The sequence below is a fragment of the Gymnoscopelus braueri genome, assembly GCF_963280865.1.
Source record: "Gymnoscopelus braueri genome assembly, chromosome: 5".
NCBI lineage: Eukaryota > Metazoa > Chordata > Actinopteri > Myctophiformes > Myctophidae > Gymnoscopelus > Gymnoscopelus braueri.
In genome coordinates, this window is record NC_137606.1 from 19699951 (window position 1) to 19719655 (window position 19705).

The window sequence follows — 19705 nt, forward strand, 5'->3', positions numbered from 1 at the left end:
TTTTTCTTAGAAAATAGCAGATCTATATGCGCACAACGTGTCGCAAGGAGCTAGTTGATCGGCTATTTTCAAATAACCAATGTATATAGGGTAACCATATAGTGCTCATGTCATGTGGCTTCTTTTGGGCTTGTCTTTATAGACCTGATTGCTTACTTCTCTCACACCATCTGGCAACAGTGTTATTGGTCCACTAGGCTGAGGCCAGCAGTGAAAGTGGGGTGAGTGAGGTGTATCATGGAGGAGAAAGAGGAGCAGCAGCTGTACTGCTGGGGAGATACCGGTCTAAATGAACAGTCTGGTGCACAGAAGGCATCGACCAGTCCCGTGCAGCAGTGGTCATCATGGAGCTGCCCTGAACACGTCACCAAGATCAGCTGCGGGGAGAAACACACTTTAATTGTCACTAGGAGCGGAGAGGTCTTCTCATGTGGGAGCAACTCCAGAGGACAGCTGGGCAGAGAGCATGTTTCTGATCCACACATACCAGGTGAGTTTAATGAGCAATCACACTCTACTCAATCACAATCACAGTCAATCACACTCTCCAAGTAAAAGTATCAATACTGCAATGTAAAAAATACTCCAAGTAAAAGTCCGGAATTCAAAATTTACTGTACGTGTACAAAAGTATTGGCATCAATATGTACTTAAAGTACCAAAAGTAGAAAGTACTCATTATGCAGAATGTCCCATTTCACAAGTTTTCAAATGTATATTTTTTGTTGTTGAAAATAGCAGATCTACTACCTATTGTGAGCTTATAGATCGGCTCTTTTCAAATGGCCGAAATGTATTTAGGGCTTAAGTGATTCATGTATGTTTTGTAATAATTATCAAAATCAACAAAGTAACTAAAGTTTTCAAATAATAGTGGAGTCAAAAGTACAATATGCTAGTGGAGAAGTAAAAGTACTGAAATACTCCAGTAAAGTAAAAAATACCGCAAAACTGTACAGTAGTTTGAGTAAATGTACTTAGTTACTTAACACCACTGCTCACAGTTTTAAAAGAGACTCGTCTTACTGTTTGTTTTAAAGGCGCATGGTGGTGCATGTCATGTTACATCTCCTGTACAGTTAACCTTTTTTTGCTGGCACACCCACATGAAACATCAGGGCTGCCTAAGATGAGCTCTTGAGCTAGTTGAGTTTCACTTTCGTTTCCTCCATCCTAGCCTTGAAAAAGGAAAGTGAGTACACTATGCCCACTGAAGAGCTGGGTACAGTATATATATACCAGGGGTAGCCATTCTAGGCAACCATAGGCAGGGGTGTCAACATTGGCACAGGGGAGGGTGATCACTGGCACGCTGGCATAAGTGTGAGAGAGAACAGTTTTATTTCACAATATATATACTGTAGTCAAAAAAATCCCCAAAATCCTCTCGCATGTAAATTACGCCCAGCACACAATTCTACATTCATTCAGACTCTGAACTCTGACTGGGGAGGGAGTCTGAGAGATAGGTGGGGTTTTTGAGTCAAATGATCATTACCAATGTCCTGATGAGAAAGAAAATATTTCAAAAGAAGAAGACATATAAAAGTTGTTATGTATATGGACAATCAAAATCTTTTGAAAGTAGTTCAACTTGATGTAGTGTCATAATTAAATTTCATATTGATATGGGGCACTGACTATCAAGAAAATAAAAACATAGCACTTCATGTAAAAAAGGTTGCCGACCCCTGGCATATACAGTACCCGTGTATCACCCCCCACACACTACACCACTGTGTGTGTGTGTGTGTGTGTGTGTGTGTGTCTCTCTCTCTGTGTGTTTACTGTTTGTGTTTAGACCGTGTGGAGGGTCTTGGTGGAGTGTTGACAGTGGCATGTGGTCAGGACCATTCTCTGGCTGTGAGCTACTCTGGAGATCTGCTCTACTGGGGGGCAGGATGTGATGGACAGCCGGGTGCTATATCCCCCACATTCAACATTGTAAAACCAAGGCAAGACCTAAGTTAATAGAACATCTATCTATACATTTGCAGACTCACTGTGAGTGTGTCTCTGTGTCTGTCTGTCCTTCGCGTATCTCGAGAAGCATCTGACTGTTCGACTTCAAACTTGGCATTACAGAGGGTCCAAGGGGGTACAGTGCCCTGTATGAAGTCAGTCGGATCAGTAGTTGTCCATAATGTTTGTATGCATGACTATGTCCTGTGTTTATGTTTGATACCGATGATAAAAGGGGAATAGTATGGAAAAACAAATTCCACAATGAAATGCAACATCATAAAAGCACAAGCTTTAAAACTCCAGTTGAAATGGTTAAAATAAGGTTGATTTTTGAAGATGGACTAAAACAAAGGCATACAACATTCCATTAGATTGTGACACAGTATAAGATATGTAAGAGTTTTACATTTATTTGAACTAACAATATTTCCACTAACCTACAGACGTGTCCCCCTGCCGATACGAGACCCCATCCCAGTGGTGCAAGTTGCTTGTGGAAACTTCCATTCCTTGGCCTTAATTAAAAGTAAGAAGTAACATATTTCAAAACTGGACAAAAGGAAAATTCTGTTTGTAATTGTTGGTACGATTCCTTGTCTGCTCAAATAATATCCGTGTTATGGCTTATTATACATACGTTTTCTTTTTTCAGCAGGAGACGTTTTCTCATGGGGCTCGAACAGTCATGGTCAGTTGGGTCTGGGGAAGGACGTTTCACTGCAGCCATCACCTGCCCAGGTTCTCTCTCTGAGTGGGACAGCAGTGAGCCGGATCTCAGCAGGAGGGTCGCACAGCCTGTTCCTCACTCTTCCAGGCTTGGTGTACTGCTGTGGTGCCAACAAATATGGCCAACTTGGGCTCAACCGGGTGGATGAGAAGGGTACAGACGACTTAACTGAATGGACTGAATTCAAACACGCACATACCTTTGTAGACCCAAAAGTCAGTCTAAACACTAGAGAACTAGAGACTGACGACAATCTCCCAGCTTTTATAAAGTAAAAACAAAACAAATACAATACAGAACCAATCCAAAAACTTTGGGCTGTGACAGTATTGGTTTCCAAAGCAGTTGGTGTAGGTTTTTTAGAGCTCCTGTGCACACTGCATAGAGTCGGACTACATATGACAATTAGTTGATGGCACTGTTCTGCACCTGCATGAGAGGAAATACATCTCTTACCATATGGGTGAATGAATAACTTTATTTATAACACATTACAATGTAATTACAGAATCCGTTGCCTTTTGCAACGGCCAAGAGGCAATTGACTCTGTAATGGATGCAGCTTTTTGAGTTGTTGCCATGTAGCGGTGCCCGGGAGCTGTTAGGGGTTTGGTGCCTTGCTTAAGGGCACCTCGGCATTGCCCACTGCAAATACCTCTATCTATTGGTGCTCTGACAAAATATTTACATTTGGATACATACTCATCAGTAATGCCTATAATTAAGTTGGTAAAGGCAAATAATAGAACAACTAGGACAGTGAGGTACATTCCTTGAACAAGCAGGGCAGTCCATTATTAAAGATATGGGGGATTTCTGATTAGTAAGATTATTTCTAGGCTTGAGTACTTGTTAAATTAAATATGCACAATATACAGAGATAAAATACACATGTTGTTTGTTTTTTACATGTCTGTAAAATCATAGGGCTGCAAAAAACGTGCTTCTTGATTTATTCGATGAATTGAAAAAGTAATCAATAGAATAATAGCTAGTCTCAGATCACAATATTGACCATTTGAATGACCCCAAGACCTAATGTCATCCACAGGCCAAAATGTCAACTTTGTACACAATGTATCTCATAATATGATAAGCCAGATCTCAAGATAAACCCTACTGATTTAGGTAAACCCATGGCCTTTTCTTTAGTGCCACCGTTTGACCACAATTTCTGGTTGGGTGTAAGGAAGGATGTGCATGGTCTATATAGACCAATTTATATTGTTTACCAACATTGAGACTGGACGCACAGGTGATTGTTTCATGCAATCAATTCCCAACATATTGTTTCGGGGTGCGCTGGTTTCAGTACATTCACCCTCCTCTTGTGTGTTGGCTAGTGAGGCGCGTCCTAGCGAGACATAACAGAATGGGTTTCATTTGGTGCCGACCTGCGCGCGCATACTGGTTCTTATCAGTGTGATGTCGTCTGTTAAGGGGTCTATACTCTATATATGCTAGTGGTGCTTTTAGACTGTTTTCCTTTTTTTTACCTTTTTTCGTGCAGATCAAACATGTGGGGTGTGTAACCCAAAATGGTAACCCTAGAATATTTTTTGTGTCCTTTTTTTCATTTATAAATTCAACCAGGGCATTTGGTTTCAGTTTTTAAACTCACCTCTGACCGTCTGACGGTTGTCTTGCTTGTAACTTTATGAATCAATTGATAACCCGCACACTGCCACTGTTTTTTGTTTTATTTATTCGCACAATAAAAAAAGTACAATGGTAACATTATTAAAAGACACCTTCCTCAGGCATGATTCAAACAAAAGGTCAGAGGAAGGTTGCGTGTGACCGAAACGTTACTTTGAATGAATGATCCTACGTGCACCTTGCAAGTGGCAGTGTGTGGGTTATCTTTTATTGTTGATGTTCACCTGCTTTTAGACTTTTAAGCCACAGGTGTGCGAAAGTCTTGCATCGATCATGAATCAATTTATAACATATACAATATTATTCTGAAAGAAAAAGAAGAAGGAAAAAAGCATATCCTCGGTTTACATATATTTCTTGTTCTTGTCAACAGGCAGGTTTAATGTGTGTGCAGTACCTGCTCTCAGAACCTTAGAAGTGTCTCTCATGAGCTGTGGAATGGCACACTCTGCTGTCTTAACAAAGGTACTGCACTTCACTATTCCTTTCAATCCAATTGAACCAACTAAGTGAAATCCCATAGGAATGTTTTAAAATCATCTTTTGCTGTTTGCTATTATTTGCATGAGTGTGTTTTTCCACGTTTAAGGTAGCCAAATAGGTTGTTTGTCAACATGTAGCAGTGCACTCCAATGATCTTAGTTGTCAGTTCCTAATGTTATGTTGTACCCTAGAATGGCAGAGTATTCACCTTTGGAGATGGAAGTCAAGGTCAGCTCGGGCACAACGCCACTGCTAATGAACTGATACCCAGACAGGTACAGGGTATTGATGGCCCCGCCCTACAGATTCACTGTGGCAGGTATGTACTAACAATTCACTGTACCTCCATGCATTTATCATCATTATTTGAAATAAGACAGGCCTTTTTTTATTGTAAATTATTATTATTATACTCATATACTATGAGTTATTGAATACTTTCATATGATTCCTGGGATGTAGCGATAGTGTGGGATATTAGGGTATATCTACACTTTATCCTGTTTTTGTTTTTGTGTGGTTTTGGTCTTCCAGCTACCATACTCTTGTATTGGTGTCTTCAGGCCAGCTCTGGTCTTTTGGAAGTGGGGAGGAAGGTCAGCTTGGAACTGGGAGCTTAGAAGGCAGCCTGACACCCAACCTGGTTCAGCTGCCGTGGACCACCGATGACCCCACTGTCACAATCACAGCCAACGGTAGACATGGGTCACATTTTCTTTTAAAGGGGCATTTCACCCAGTTTCAACCATATCTTTATACAATTGGTCCTCACTAAAGCTCAGAACTACTAGACTGTACAGAACTACTTCAGGTTCTACAGTATGTCACGTTTCGGGGGTTTGGTGTATCTTTAGTTATTTAGTCATTTACATGACTTTATTAAACATACATTAAACTTACATAACTGTTGTCAATTAACAGTAGACAAACAACAATTTAGGAATATTTGTCTAATAAGAATGTTCCAATCAGCTGATCATTCAAATGTAATATGGATCCTGCTATTGTATTGAACCTTCATGGAATCTCGTAGAATATTCCCATGACACATTTTTGTTGTGACACAAATCTGTTTGAACAGACATGAAAATAGTCTCCGGATGGAAAACCAACTTTGCCTATGCTTCATCTACTGAGGTACTGCTTTAAACCTTTTTTAACTTGTGACAATAATGTTTTGCAGTTCATTATGATTGTTGGTTGAGAATGAGATTTATTGCAATTGATTGAGTGCATCTTGATTGTCTTTGATATGGTAACCTTAATCTTTTGTCATGTTAGAACTTGGAGAGGGAGCAGCCAATAGGAAGGCTAGACGAGAAGAAGTTGCAAAAATGGCTGGCAATGGACCAAATAAGCCTAATGGCACTGAGGTTCACACTTATTATTCTATCCAATTAATAGTTATTTTCTAATCATTGCACAAGTGAAATATCCAATATTCATCACTGCAGTATTCACAGGCTGGCCAATATGTCTTTAATCCAACAGAGAAATAAGGATGATGCTTTATTCAAGTTCAGGCATTGTTGCTACATTCACGAAAGACGGGTAAGGCCTTCATTATAACTTAAACAAGTTTAAGGCAAAATGAATTATGTTTGGGGTCAGAAAAGTATCTTTCATGTACCTGGAATTTTACCAATTTGTTCGATGACTTATTTGGTGGCTGCCTGGTACTGCATTTATTTATACATAATGTTATGTTGTCTCTCTAATCAGTGGCCCGCCATCAGCCACAGGTGCCTTAACAGTGGATGTTGACACTGCTGCCCAGACGTTTGACCAGATGTTGAGCGTACCATGGATCAAACAAACAGTTAAGAGCTTCCATAACCACTTAAAAACTGTTGTTCAACTATTCTCGCCGAATGTTCGCCTATTTTTGCTTATGTTTGCCTTGTTCTGCTTGTAGATCGACTCCTTTCGCTTTGGTCCGCTAATGGAAACGCTTGTAACTTCAATAACTGCCCTGAGATCACCAGAGGTCTTCATGGTTCTTCTGACATGTCCTGTTCTCCAAGAGGACAAGAGCGTCATGAAAGTGGTGCTGCCCCTGGCCATCTGTGTAGCAGATATGAATGAGAAGACTTTGGGAACACTAAGTAAACTATTTATTGATCTTGTTCCTGAGATTTGTTTCTTCTTATATCAGAAGTATTAATGCTAGCTTCATTCTTGACAACAATGTCCTACAGTAATGCCCCAGAAACACACTGTCTCACATCTCCTTACTGGTCATAAACACAGTCGTCTGCCAAAATGTAGTGGTTCTCAAACTTTTTCATGTTAAGGACCCCAAAATGTATATATATTTGGCCGTGAACCCCTGTGCCAGGGAGGGACCCCCCAGAAGAGAAGATTTATGTACAAAATAAATCTAAATTATTGTTTTAAAACATTCCAAAGATTTTCGATGTGAGTGACACGCTGTGAGCTTGTAGATCTGCTGGCTACGTTACGTTGTCTATTTTTTGAATAGCCAACGCTAAATAGATAATGTGGTTAAAATGAGTGTGATGCTACTTCTGCTGGGGACCCCCTGGAACCCCCCCAAGGACCCCTGGGGGTCCCCGGACCCCACTTTGAGAACCAATGCCATAGATTGTTGGTTTGGGTAATTAGTAGTATCTTTTGTTTATCCACATGGCGGTTGTGCAACATTTCACACCTACCGAGTCCCAGCGATTAGCCAACCAGTGTGATCAGTGCTGCTGGCTCCACCCCGATTGGTGCCAGATTGATCGTTTAGTGCTACTTGGGTGGCATCATGCTAGGGGCCTTTTTTGGCCACTGGAACCAAAATGGAGAGCTAGGCTTTTGTGGTCAAAAGGGGAGAAAAGTTCCTGAATTTCAGGGAGTTTCTGCATTCCGAAGGAGCCTTATATTTTGGTTCCTTTGTGTCTGGATAAACTCCAGTGTCTCCTCGGTTGTGATATCTCTCTCTCACCCAGAGCAAATGAAGGCAGGATATCGTTCCTGTCGGGTGGAAACCTCATATGTCCAAAACTGGTACTTTTCAGGATTCAAATAAAAACACGGCAAAAGTAGCTCACAACGCGTCGCTTTGTCTTGCGTTTTGAGCTTGCTACTTTTGATGCTTTTGTGTGACGCTGTAGTATGATCAAATAGGGCATTCATTTACATAAAAACACAAAAAGTTTAAATATGGAGATCAGAGATTTCTGCCCGATAGCAACGATATGTGATAAATGACAGTACGTGTGTGTTGTGATGTGTTGTGTTGTGTTGTGTTGTGTTGTGTTGTGATGTATTGTGATGTATTGTCCTCTACAGGAGGCTGGTGGGCTTCTCTAACACCCCCCAATCTGATGAGGGTCATCCTGGTGTTCAGAAACGCCCTGTCCTTCATGCTGTCAAATGGCCTTTTGGAAACTCACAATCCAGGGATGAAGTATCTGCTAAAAGTCCTCAAACTGCTCTTCAAAGTCAGTACTCATTCATCTCCATCATTATTTTGTTTCTTATCTTAAACTCTGTGTGATTAAACTAGAAATGTCAGTAATTGAACTGCCTTTCTTATGTTGTAACCCACCAAACAGAAGTGGAACCACACAGTAAAAAAGAGAGAAGAGGATCACATTTCCTTGTGTAACTTGCATGACCACTTTTTGTTTTTGTTTGTTTTTACAGGCAAATAACAAACATGGGTCCCCAAAGGTCCCACTGAGCACCTTTTATGTGGAAGAAATCTCTGGTAATGTGGATCCACTTACAGATCTCATTCTTTGGCGTGGGTGCACGGAGGTAAAGACACATAATATTAATTGAACCTACCTTGTGTTCTAATAATGCCTCTCTCCACGTAAGATCTTATTACGATAATTCCTATGTTGTTGAAAAGTATTTTGAACAACTCTGTAACCAAGCCTGGATTAGCTAAATATGAAGGATATAAAGCAGCTCCATACCGCATGGGTCTTAAATGTGTTTCAGGCCAAGGATCCCTGATAGAGAAGAAGCAGGGACCCCCACTACATATTGTATAAAATTGTGCTGGAGAACTTTTTTTCCTAGATTTCATTGATGGCTTCATAGACCTGTTTGACAGCACTATCATCAGTGTAAATTAATGTTTTTGTTTGTTTACACATAATCGTTACTATTAATATATTGGAGTTGTGTTAATGTGTATTTTCAGTCATTTTACAATTTAAACCCTCAATACTTAGAAACTTTGGCTCTGTACTTGGTCTGCTCTTTTTTCTCCTCTAACAACCTCTTTGCCGAAAATAGCAGATCCACAGCCTCACCCTTAGTAGAGGACCTGGCTAAGATATGTATGCTCTTAATTTAGGAGAGAATATCTCAACTGTTCTTGGCTAATATGACCCCAGGGAACAACTTAGGAACTGTGACTAATTATCTATCCGGGACGAAATACCCGAAAATGACCACGCCCTTTTTAAAATGACCATAACCGGTGCACTACTTCCAACATGGCTCTATCTGCTAAACCGTTGGAGCTACAGATTTACTGAGGTGCTCAAAATGTTCAGAATACTTATGTTTAGGGAAACATAGTAAAGTGTAACATTTCTAATTTGATATTTTATGACCGAACAGCTAAAAAAACGCAAAAGAAACTGCCAACATTACAGTCCAGGGCTATAGGAATAACTGTGTGTGAATCACACAATCATTGTGGCCAAATCCAATATGGCCAAATCCAATATGGCCACCACTTGAAAAAGGTTTTGGCTATAGCTTTTGAACCAGATGAACTTGGTGTCTAAATCGTGTTTTTTGACAATTAGAAACATGTTGGAATGCTTATCTTTATGAATGTGGCTGGACCTCTATTTTGCATATTTCAAAGAAATATTAGTCTTGCAAATTTGTTTCACTTACCTTAATCTTTGTAATTTTTGCTTTATGCTCTTTGAGCATTAGAAACACATTGAAATGCTCATATTTATGATTGAATCCATCTAGAGCACTCTGACTTGCTTATTACAAATATGGCCACTATACCAAACATGTTATGTAACATAACGTTTCATCCAGATTGAGTGTATACAGTAGTTGTAGGAATGAGTTAAGATCAAACTGGAGAAAACAATGTAATTTTATCAAAACAATATAATATGACTATATAATCCAAAAGATACAGCAACAGCCAGTACAGTATGCACATCAATGCTCAGCATAAAGTGAATACTATCATAATAGTCAAAGGTGTATGGAATTTGAACAATATGTTCAAATCAGAAAAGTTAATTGCTAAACAACAAATCGTTGCTAGGAATGTGTCTTGGTGTTACTGCAACAACAGAACAGCTCTGCAATAACTGATACATACTGCACCACACACACACACACGCGCACGCACGCACGCACGCACGCACGCACGCACGCACGCACGCACGCACGCACGCACACACGCACGCACGCACGCACGCACGCACGCACGCACACACACACACACAGGGTGATGACTGTTTTTAATGTCCTAATCATACAACATATACTGTATATCGAGATGCAACAGACTCCAGTTTTGCAGAATTTGCACTCCACTACATGACTTTTGCAGCCACAGTGGAGGAGGATGGCGCCAGCTTTTTGGGTCCAGTAAGGTTCCCAGGTTCTGACATGCTGGATCAGTGCAGCTTGGGTGGGAGGAAGGTTCGCTGACTATGGGAAAAGGAGAGCAGGTATCTCAAAGAAACTCTGGTCACCCTCACCTTGGAGCCTGAAAAGATTGACTTTCCATGTCCAAAGATTGGAGTATATGGTCATCATCATATACTGTACAGCAAGAGCCGTGGTGTTCACAGCAGAGTAGATGAATCCTGACAGTGGCTTTTCTCAGTCCTTCAAGAACATTCCTCCCACCCAAGCTGCACTGATTCAGCATGTAAAAACTGCTGCAGACCAGCTCTTATTGGAATCAGACAACCTCCGTCCAACAAAATATCCCAGATTTCAAATTGGGCTGGTACTGGGACTCCATGACTAGTGTGAACCGTACTGGACCTATCTTGCCAGTAAATCTGTTGCTGTTGCTGTTGTAACACCAAGACCATAATGTGATATAAACATATTGTAAACAATTATATACACCTTTGACTAGTACTGTATGATATCATACTAGTCAATGGTGTATAGAATGGTAATACTATATAGTATTACATTTTATGCTGAGCATTGTTGAACATGCTGTAGCTGTAGGCCTATCATCATAGGAATTAGTTCTACTGTTAAATCATTCTTGTTTCAATAAAATGACATCGTAAGATACATTGGTTGTTTCATAACATAGGGGCCATATTTGTGATAATCAAATTAGTGTCCTCTTGATAGATTAAATCATAAAGATAAGCATTCAAACATGTTCCTAATTGTCAAAAAACATGATTTACACACCAAGTTTGCATTCATAGCTCAAAATGTGGTTCAAACTTTATAGCCAAAAACGTTGTCAGGTGGCAGCCATACTGGATTTGGCCACTATGATGACCCTGAAGGTCGCTGGCTCGGGCGCCCTTGCTAAATCATTAGCTGGGTTTGAGCACCTCAGTAAATCTGTAGCTCCAACGGTTTAGCAGATAGAGCCATGTTGGAAGTAGTGCACCGGTCATTTTCGGGTATTTCGTCCCGGATAGAGAATTAGTCACAGTTCCTAAGTTGTTCCCTGGGGTCATATTAGCCAAGAACAGTTGAGATATTCTCTCCTAAATTAAGTGCATACATATCTTAGCCAGGTCCTAGACTACCTGGTAGATTGGCTACTTTTGTCAGTTACACTTGACAAGTAGCATGAATTCCTCAACCTTAGATTTGTGGGTATGCCACTTCAAGGTGATTTGTAGATTAATGATGTATGTTTTCTTAGAGAGATGAGGCAGACACACCAACCATCTTCTGCCGCTACCCATTTGTCTTCACCCTCTGTTGCAAGTTGGCGATGTTCAACATTGTTGCATTCTGCGAAAAGGTACAGTATAGGACATTATGGGCCCACGTTGTGAGTTTGTAGATTGGCTATTTGAACTATTTGAAAATGTTTTTAAAAATAGTAAAAAATGGCAAAGAAGTTTAGAGATATGGGCCTATGTATATTACGGTACTTACATTTTCCTTTAATCATTTTCTGTATTGATAAATCTACATAGTTGAAACCTACATGAATGAATGAATCTGTAATTATGAGCATGACCCTGATCTCAAGAACATGCTTTATTGGGATGTGTTGACAGATTGAGCTTGATACATTTCATTGCCGTTTTATAGACCTCTTGGGGGTTTCAGAATGAATAAGTACCATTGTTTGTAATTACAGAGAATTCACAGATTGGCTTACGAATGGTCTGCGTTGTGGCCTGGAGTGGACTGGACACAGTGGACAGCGGCAGATGGTTGCCCTGCCCCGGTCTTCCAGCTGAAGCTGAGACGGACACACCTTGTGGAGGACACCTTTAGACAACTAGGTGCAGCTGACGACAGTGCTTTCCAGAGGGAACTAACGGTAAGATAAGATAAGACGTTTATTCATCCCGCTGGGGATATTCAGGCGCCAAAGACAGTACAGCAGTTAAAAACCGATTAGAGGGCAAGAAAAGAATTACCGTACAGTCGATGCAGCATGATGGAGAGACCTCACAGTTAAGGCAACACCATCAGTAAGGTGGCAAAAAGAAAGAAGAAAAAAATATATATAAATAAGATATGCAATATACATTAAACGACACCATAGACCCTCAGCAGCGCCTGCATAGTGCAAGACAAGTAACAGTACAAGAGGGCACATTGAAGCATACTGTACTGTACCATACTGAACTGCTTGTCTCCGAGCAATTAGTCCGCTGAGAGAGATGAGTGTAAACGTGTTGTTTAAATAATTTAACTTGAGCTTTTCTTACATAATATATTTTTCACTTGTTTGGCTTGTTGGTAGGTTATCAGAAATGTTCCAAGTAAAAGGGAGACAAAGAAACAAAAGTGCTCAATAAATTACCAAATTGAAGGTAACTAGACTGGGGCCCTTCGGTCACCAGACTACTCAGGGAGTACGCATGTCGGGAATGATGTAAATAAGGAACGATGCATTACCCGTTGTACCTGTTATCAGACTACTCACTGTACCCATTGTTAGTACCCAGTGAGGTACACGCTGGCACCAGTGACCAGCCTACTCAGGTCGGGAACGATGCAAGTTGAGAATGCATTCCCCAACCGTTTATTCAATACCTATTGTACATGTTGTCAGAGTACCCGTTGTACCTGTTTACAGACTACCCAGTGCGATACCCACTACCATACGACCGATCGACCAAATATGGGTATCCCTGATCAGAAACCGTCAGAAATATCTGACGTTACGTTGAAGATGTGATGAGCATACGCGAATCATGGAGTTCCATTGTACACGCTATTATTATTGGCGCACAGGCACAAGCGTGACTCAAAGCTCGGCCATTCGATTAAGCCGATGTGTTGTGTTGGCCAATCAGGGAAGCCAATGTCAACACCCCCCCAATTAGCCCAAACACACAGAGATTCAGGGCATCCCACAGACCCACAGACAGATACAGATATTCATGGTTATTCGGTTTGGTCTAATTCCCACTTGTCACTGCACACTTCCGGGTCTGGGACACACATGCCAAGTTTGAAGTCATGCGGTCTAACGGTGCCCGAGTTATGCCCAGGACGGACGGACAGACGGACAGACAGACAGACAGACAGACAGACAGACAAAGACAAAAACCGATCAATTTCTAGATCGATGATGGAGATCAATATTGTAATATCATAGCCTACCTGCCAGTACCAATTTACAATTTTAGATGCTTTTTGTTTCATAGGTGCAGTTTACGGAAGACTTGAAGCTGACTGATGTCAACAGAAGAGACTTTTTCTTCCATGTGTTTGATGAGCTGATGGCTCCTAATGCCCAGATGTTCATGTACAATGAGACCCAGACACTAGCCTGGTTCCCTACCAAGGTAAGAGCTGGATGATGAGTGGAGACTGACATTGTCTTGCCCAACTTTCGTAATTTGCTTTTAAGAGAGCATTGTGTAAATCTGTGTGATATAACAAATCGGAGGGTAGTACAGTTCTTCACTTTCAGAAAGTGACTGTTCAAACTAGAAAGTGGGGCTCCGCGGTGCTTCTATCTCCACCAGGCTGGGCGACCTACCCATATTCATATTATTGCATTCCTTTATATTTCCTGATTAACCTCATCATGTTCTACCGCTATGCCAACAGCCCAGAGTTGAGGTGAAGAGCTACTTCCTGTTTGGGGTTCTTGTTGGCATTGCTCTGTTCAACCACAACATTATCCACCTGCCCTTCCCATTGGTCCTCTTCAAGAAGCTGCTGAACATCAAACCCTCATTGGACGACATGAAGGAGTTTGAACCCATAGTTGGAGAGTAAGAATGAATGACAAAAACAAAACAAATCGTATCTCACAAATTTGGTACCGGCTTCATGTGTCTATCTAAACAAGGGGTCACATTCATGCAGAGCCACATGCATGCAGAGCCGAAACTCTAGTGCAATAAATGCCTTTCCATCATGCAGAAGATTGGCACCTCACAGAGGTACAGTAAGACACTTACAACTGAATACATCTTTCTGTTTCAACACTTATACCTTCAGGAGTTTGCGTTGCACCTTGGAAGACTACACTGACGATGTTGTTGATAACATGCTGATGACTTTCACGGTAGGTTGAATTATCAATCAATAATCATACACTATGTATGTCACAGTATGTAGAAAAAACTAGTAATTTATAGATTTATCGGTAAATGGGTACATTTCCCATTGGAACTGTACATGTATGCATTTCCCAGGTTCTCTATACATTTCCACCAGGGCCAAATGTATACATTTCCCCCCATGAATGTAGGTACAGTACATCTGTAGAGATTGTGTGTTGTACGATATCAAAATACAAAGTGAAGCAAGTGCACATATACCTAGAGGTCTATAGATTTACAATGGGAAATGTATACATCCCTGTGGAAAAGCTATAGATAACCCAGGCAGGGTACTAAATACCCTTACCACCCGTAAATGTTCACATATACTGGTAAATCTATTGATATACCTTTTGTTTATTTACTGTAACATGTACAATACTGTAGGTGATGTTTCTGAGATTCCTTCTGTAAACCAAGTTATGTGTGGTTTGTGCTATTGTACATTTAATAATTGTATTTTATAGGTTCGATGGGACGGCAGTGATGTTGAACTTGATCCAAAAGAAAACGGAAAGCCTGTCACAAGCTCAAACAAGTACGTATAGAGTAGAATGATTTTTTATTACATAGTTTCATTCAGTATTTGCTGATTATAACTGCTCTGTAAACCTACACATATCCTCACCTGTATCAGACTATATCTACCTTTGCTTCTGGCAACTTTGACTCTGACGTAATGGTATGCAGCTTGTTGAGTGAGTTGTTTAGGCCACGCTGTCTCCTAAGCGGCGTCCAAGTTTTATCGAGTCAGTTAATAGTACTTGAGAATGGAAGTAAAGGAGACTTCTGTCAACTCTGCCTCCTGGATATAAAGCAGTGCCAAGTTTGTCTGCAGCTCCCCATTCATACAGTGCATGTACCGTACATGTAATTCATCATACATACATGTTTTTGATCAAATGCCTATTCTGACAGCTATCAATTTACATAATTGCGTGGTTATATTTTGTTCTTCTGAATTGATCCCTTGATTTTTGTATTGATTTCAATCAATGCCTGCTGTTTACTAGGAAGGAGTTTGTTGACGCTTTTGTCAACTATGCATTCAACACATCTGTGGAGAAAGTGTTTGAGGAGTTCAAGAGAGGCTTCTACAAGGTGTGTGACAGAGATGTGGTGGACTTATTCCAACCAGACGAGTTACAGGGAGTGATGGTGGGACAAGAAACCTACGACTGGGACGTGTTGAAGCAGGTTTGTTTGACTGCAAACTGTTTTGTTTTGTCTTGCTTTTGAGCCTTTTAGAGATGTTGTTCTTGAAGCCAGACAACTTTTCCACAATCTTCGAATGCTACAGAGTATGTACTTCCGGCTTCTAAAAGTCTCACACAGGAACAAAAATATCTTTAACAGTATATTTTCCATTTCTGCTAAGCAGCATGCTAGATAGATAGCTTAAACTAATTAGATTTGCAGTTGGGCTTCTTTTCGATAGACTGTTAGGCAGAAGCATTTGAAAATTGTGTGAGCCCACAGTCTATCTCAAAGAGACTAGATGCAATGTAATGATATGATAATGTGCTGACCTCTGGTGGTTGATTCATAGCTCAATGAGATTGACTTGACTTCATTGTGATCTGCATATGAAATTAAACTATACAATGTTGAATTAAACATAAGACAGCAATAATTGTTCGTTATCATAATTCCATCTACTGTAGAACACTGTGTATGAAGGAGAGTATCACCCCAATCATCCCAACATTATCACATTCTGGGAGGTGTTTGAAGAACTCACAGAAGATCAGAAGAAAGGCTTCCTTTGTAAGTATCATTTTGCTTGTAGTTTTGATTCACTTCGAACAATGTTGACCCTGGTTTTCCTCATGTTTAAAAGTAAGATCCATTTCTCTTTACTCTAGGATCACAGATATTGATCGACCAGTATGGGTCTGACCATTGGAATTCAATACTTATGGTTAATGTTGGTGATCTAGAAAATGCTGTTGCACTCAATGCAGCTAAATGTCCCAAGTTCATGAGCTTATTTGTGTGCTAAAATTTACTTCCAAAAATGTAATTTAAGATTCTAATGCTTCTCTTCTATTGCTTGTCCCCAGTGTTCCTTACAGGTTGTGACCGTATTCCCATTCTGGGTATGGACGAGATTAAGATGAAAATCGCTGTACGGCCCAAGTGTACTGAACTACATTTCCCAGAATCCCTCACCTGCCATTCCCTGTTACTGCTGCCCATCTACCAGAGATACCCAGTCAAGAGGACACTGCATAACAGGCTTATGGTAGCTATCAACCACAAGAGAGGCTTCTGGGTGGAATGATGCAGTGTAGAATGAGTCAAATCAATGCTTGAGAAAATACAACATGATGGAAGTTACAGCTGTTATGGTACACATGTCTTTATTTGACCAAATGTATCTCTTGCACACACATTCGAATTACAAGTTGTTTTGATTCCATTATGTTTATGTTTTATTTTAGTTTGTAGTATTAGACCTTAGCTATGTATGGTTAGATATTTTCATTATTATATTTCTCAAGTTTAAGATGAAGATGCAGGCAAGAAAGGAGTTGCATTTGTATCACAAAATCTAACCATCTAAACATAGCTATTGAGGCTCTCCAAACACTTATTTCCAAGTGTCAGAGATTAGACTGTGTCCAGACAGTCATGTTGAAACCACTGAATGCCTGTACAGTGTGACTAAGGGAAGCCTGATTTATCATGATAAAGATGCACATTATATTGTACTGTATATCCTGCAGAGAATACTTTGTTTCTTTTGGTCCGAGATCTGCATTTGCTTACGTGATTCTCTTGCATCTGTTGATCAAAACATTGTCTGCTGTAGCTTTATGGAAGGAAAATAACACATACAAAATAAACACAAGTAAACAAAGTACAGTCATCAGTCTTGAGTTTATTGTGCCATAAACGGAACAATATTGACATTAGGCTTGATTGGATTTAGGCTAATTTTACAGTCAGGGCTGGGGTCAATAATAGTCTTTTGTAACTGTAAACTGCATTGTTACTTAAACTGAAGTTTCAAAATTGGCATTATATATTCTGGTCTCATTATTCATCATAAACACTGTATGATTGTGACATTTTCTGTATTGGCACCAGTTAACTAAAAAGGATAAACTCAGTGTGTTAGCTCTCTGGCTACCAAACTGCCTTTCATTTCAATGAGAATTAACAATTTGGAGAAAGTTGGACATGTCCTCCTTAGCGTGACAAGGCCCAACAAACGCAGACAAAAATAAGTTGCATAATGGCACATCAAATATGATTACTTTTTGTTATTTTGCGGAAAACATTTTGTATAAAGTAGCTTTACTATTGAACATCAGTAAACATGAATTGAGCACTGCCCTATTAATAATACAGAGTTTCCCAAAGGTGCAAACGTTCTGTTTTTAGGCAGAGGGATACCTTCCCTAAAATCACATGCCAGGATTATGTTATGTAAAGTGACATATAGTTTATCAACAACTGATCAAAACACCATAATAGTTATTGCAAGTATCTCAAGAAAAAAACACAAACTTGACTTGCGAGCAGAGTGTGTGGGTGGAGAAGCAATATTAACCAGATAATTTGACCCTTTGGCTCCCGTGCTTCATCAAAGTCCTGTGTGTCAAGAAAGGAATATGATAGCCTTTGCATCCCTTTTGGCTAGGCGTCTGATACTGCTTAAATGGAAAGAAAAACTCCCACCAACTTTCAAATCATGGGTTAATGATATTATGCATCACTTGACTTTGGAGAAAATTCGCTACTCCACAAGGGGATGTGCTCTGAAATTTTACACCATCTGGCAACCTTTTTTAACATATATAGAGAGACTGAATGCTGCTGACATTAATGACCCATAAATTGACCCCACTGTATTTGTTTTTGTATTATTATTTTTTTGTGTATTTTTTATTTCATTTTAAAATCTTTCCTTAATATATATATTCTACTGTGTATACTTTATTTTTATTTAAAAAAAATAAAGTAAATGTTTGGGTTCCAAGTCTTATCTGATGAGGTGATAGGTGAGCCAGAACATGAAGATAGGCTGTGCTGCAGCTATAGTCATAGTGAGATACATCCTCAGCTGGTTTCTGGCTCCTCTCACCAGCCTGCCTTCTGCTGCAGACTCGGACAGCAGCTTCAGACGGAGGGTACGGATCTGTGGACAACAGAGCAGGCACTGTCAGAGACTGCCCAGTGTTCTAACAAACCAGTCAAGTTCCTGTCCACCAACGCAGAGACTAGGGATTTTTTGGGGGCAGGGCAGATTTAGCTGTTCAAACACCTTTTTCGAACATTTATCAAATATATTTATTGTTTATAAGAATGACAAATGATAACCTAAGATAAGTACCGGTTTTGTTTTACTAAATTATTTGTATATTATGTATTGCCCTGCCTTTAAGTAAGTAGACCCACCCAAGTAGCTCTGTAATTGCATCTATGACTATGGCTTATTAAAGAATTAAGATAAAATCTTTAATATTAGGCACGCATGAGGTCCACTGCTTCTGCTTGTTTCAGACAAAGGGCCCACTAGTTGGCCCTGTTCAGGGAGTGTACTTGTACATCAAGCTGCTTCACGCTACAGAAACAGGAGATATAGGCTCCTGCCCTATGGGCCACATGGCTCGGCCAGGCTTACTACCCCCAAATGTAATTAATATGGATTTGGCCCCCATCTGAAAAGATAGTGTGCCAGGGACCCCATACAAGACTAATGTTATTAAAATGTTCCACGTTTTTTTTTAGAATAGCCAATGCATATAGGCTACAGTAGGGTTAAAGTGGTTCAAACTGATTTAGCTGGGGAACCCCATCAAGGACCCCGGGGGGTCCCACCCCAGTCCCCACTTTGAGAACCACTGACAAAGGCAAGGATAAAACAACAAACATTGGAACCACACAGAGTGGTTCTCCATTTCGTTTGGCTTCAGTAGCCTTCCTCCCTTCTCTGATTTCTGAATCCAAGTAGGCCTATACAGTACATACCTTTACAACAACATTTTGCATTAAAACATTTAAATATTGCTTTCTATTCTATAACAGTTGTGCTAGTCAAGTTTTTTAATTACATTTGGTTTAACACTTCACAGATCAGCAGATTCACACAGTTTTGTTTTGTGTGTGTGTGTGTGTGTGT

General features: G+C 40.1%; 1 protein-coding gene across 1 annotated transcript; it reads left to right on the forward strand.

The window, feature by feature from the left end:
- Nucleotides 1–237: 237 nt before the first annotated feature.
- On the forward strand, nucleotides 238–18029 carry LOC308085795 (putative E3 ubiquitin-protein ligase HERC6; the record flags this gene model as incomplete). The annotated part of the gene is made up of 23 exons (XM_080429105.1): nucleotides 238–490; nucleotides 1802–1955; nucleotides 2409–2491; nucleotides 2618–2845; nucleotides 4725–4816; nucleotides 5026–5153; nucleotides 5369–5529; nucleotides 5916–5971; nucleotides 6116–6207; nucleotides 6326–6385; nucleotides 6557–6653; nucleotides 6750–6939; nucleotides 8132–8283; nucleotides 8489–8602; nucleotides 11694–11795; nucleotides 12141–12326; nucleotides 13666–13806; nucleotides 14075–14241; nucleotides 14471–14537; nucleotides 15042–15112; nucleotides 15588–15771; nucleotides 16239–16341; nucleotides 16638–18029. 23 exons carry the CDS (start codon nucleotides 238–240, stop codon nucleotides 16856–16858), a joined length of 3102 nt encoding a protein of 1033 aa, XP_080285231.1. The 3' UTR covers nucleotides 16859–18029.
- Nucleotides 18030–19705: the final 1676 nt, after the last annotated feature.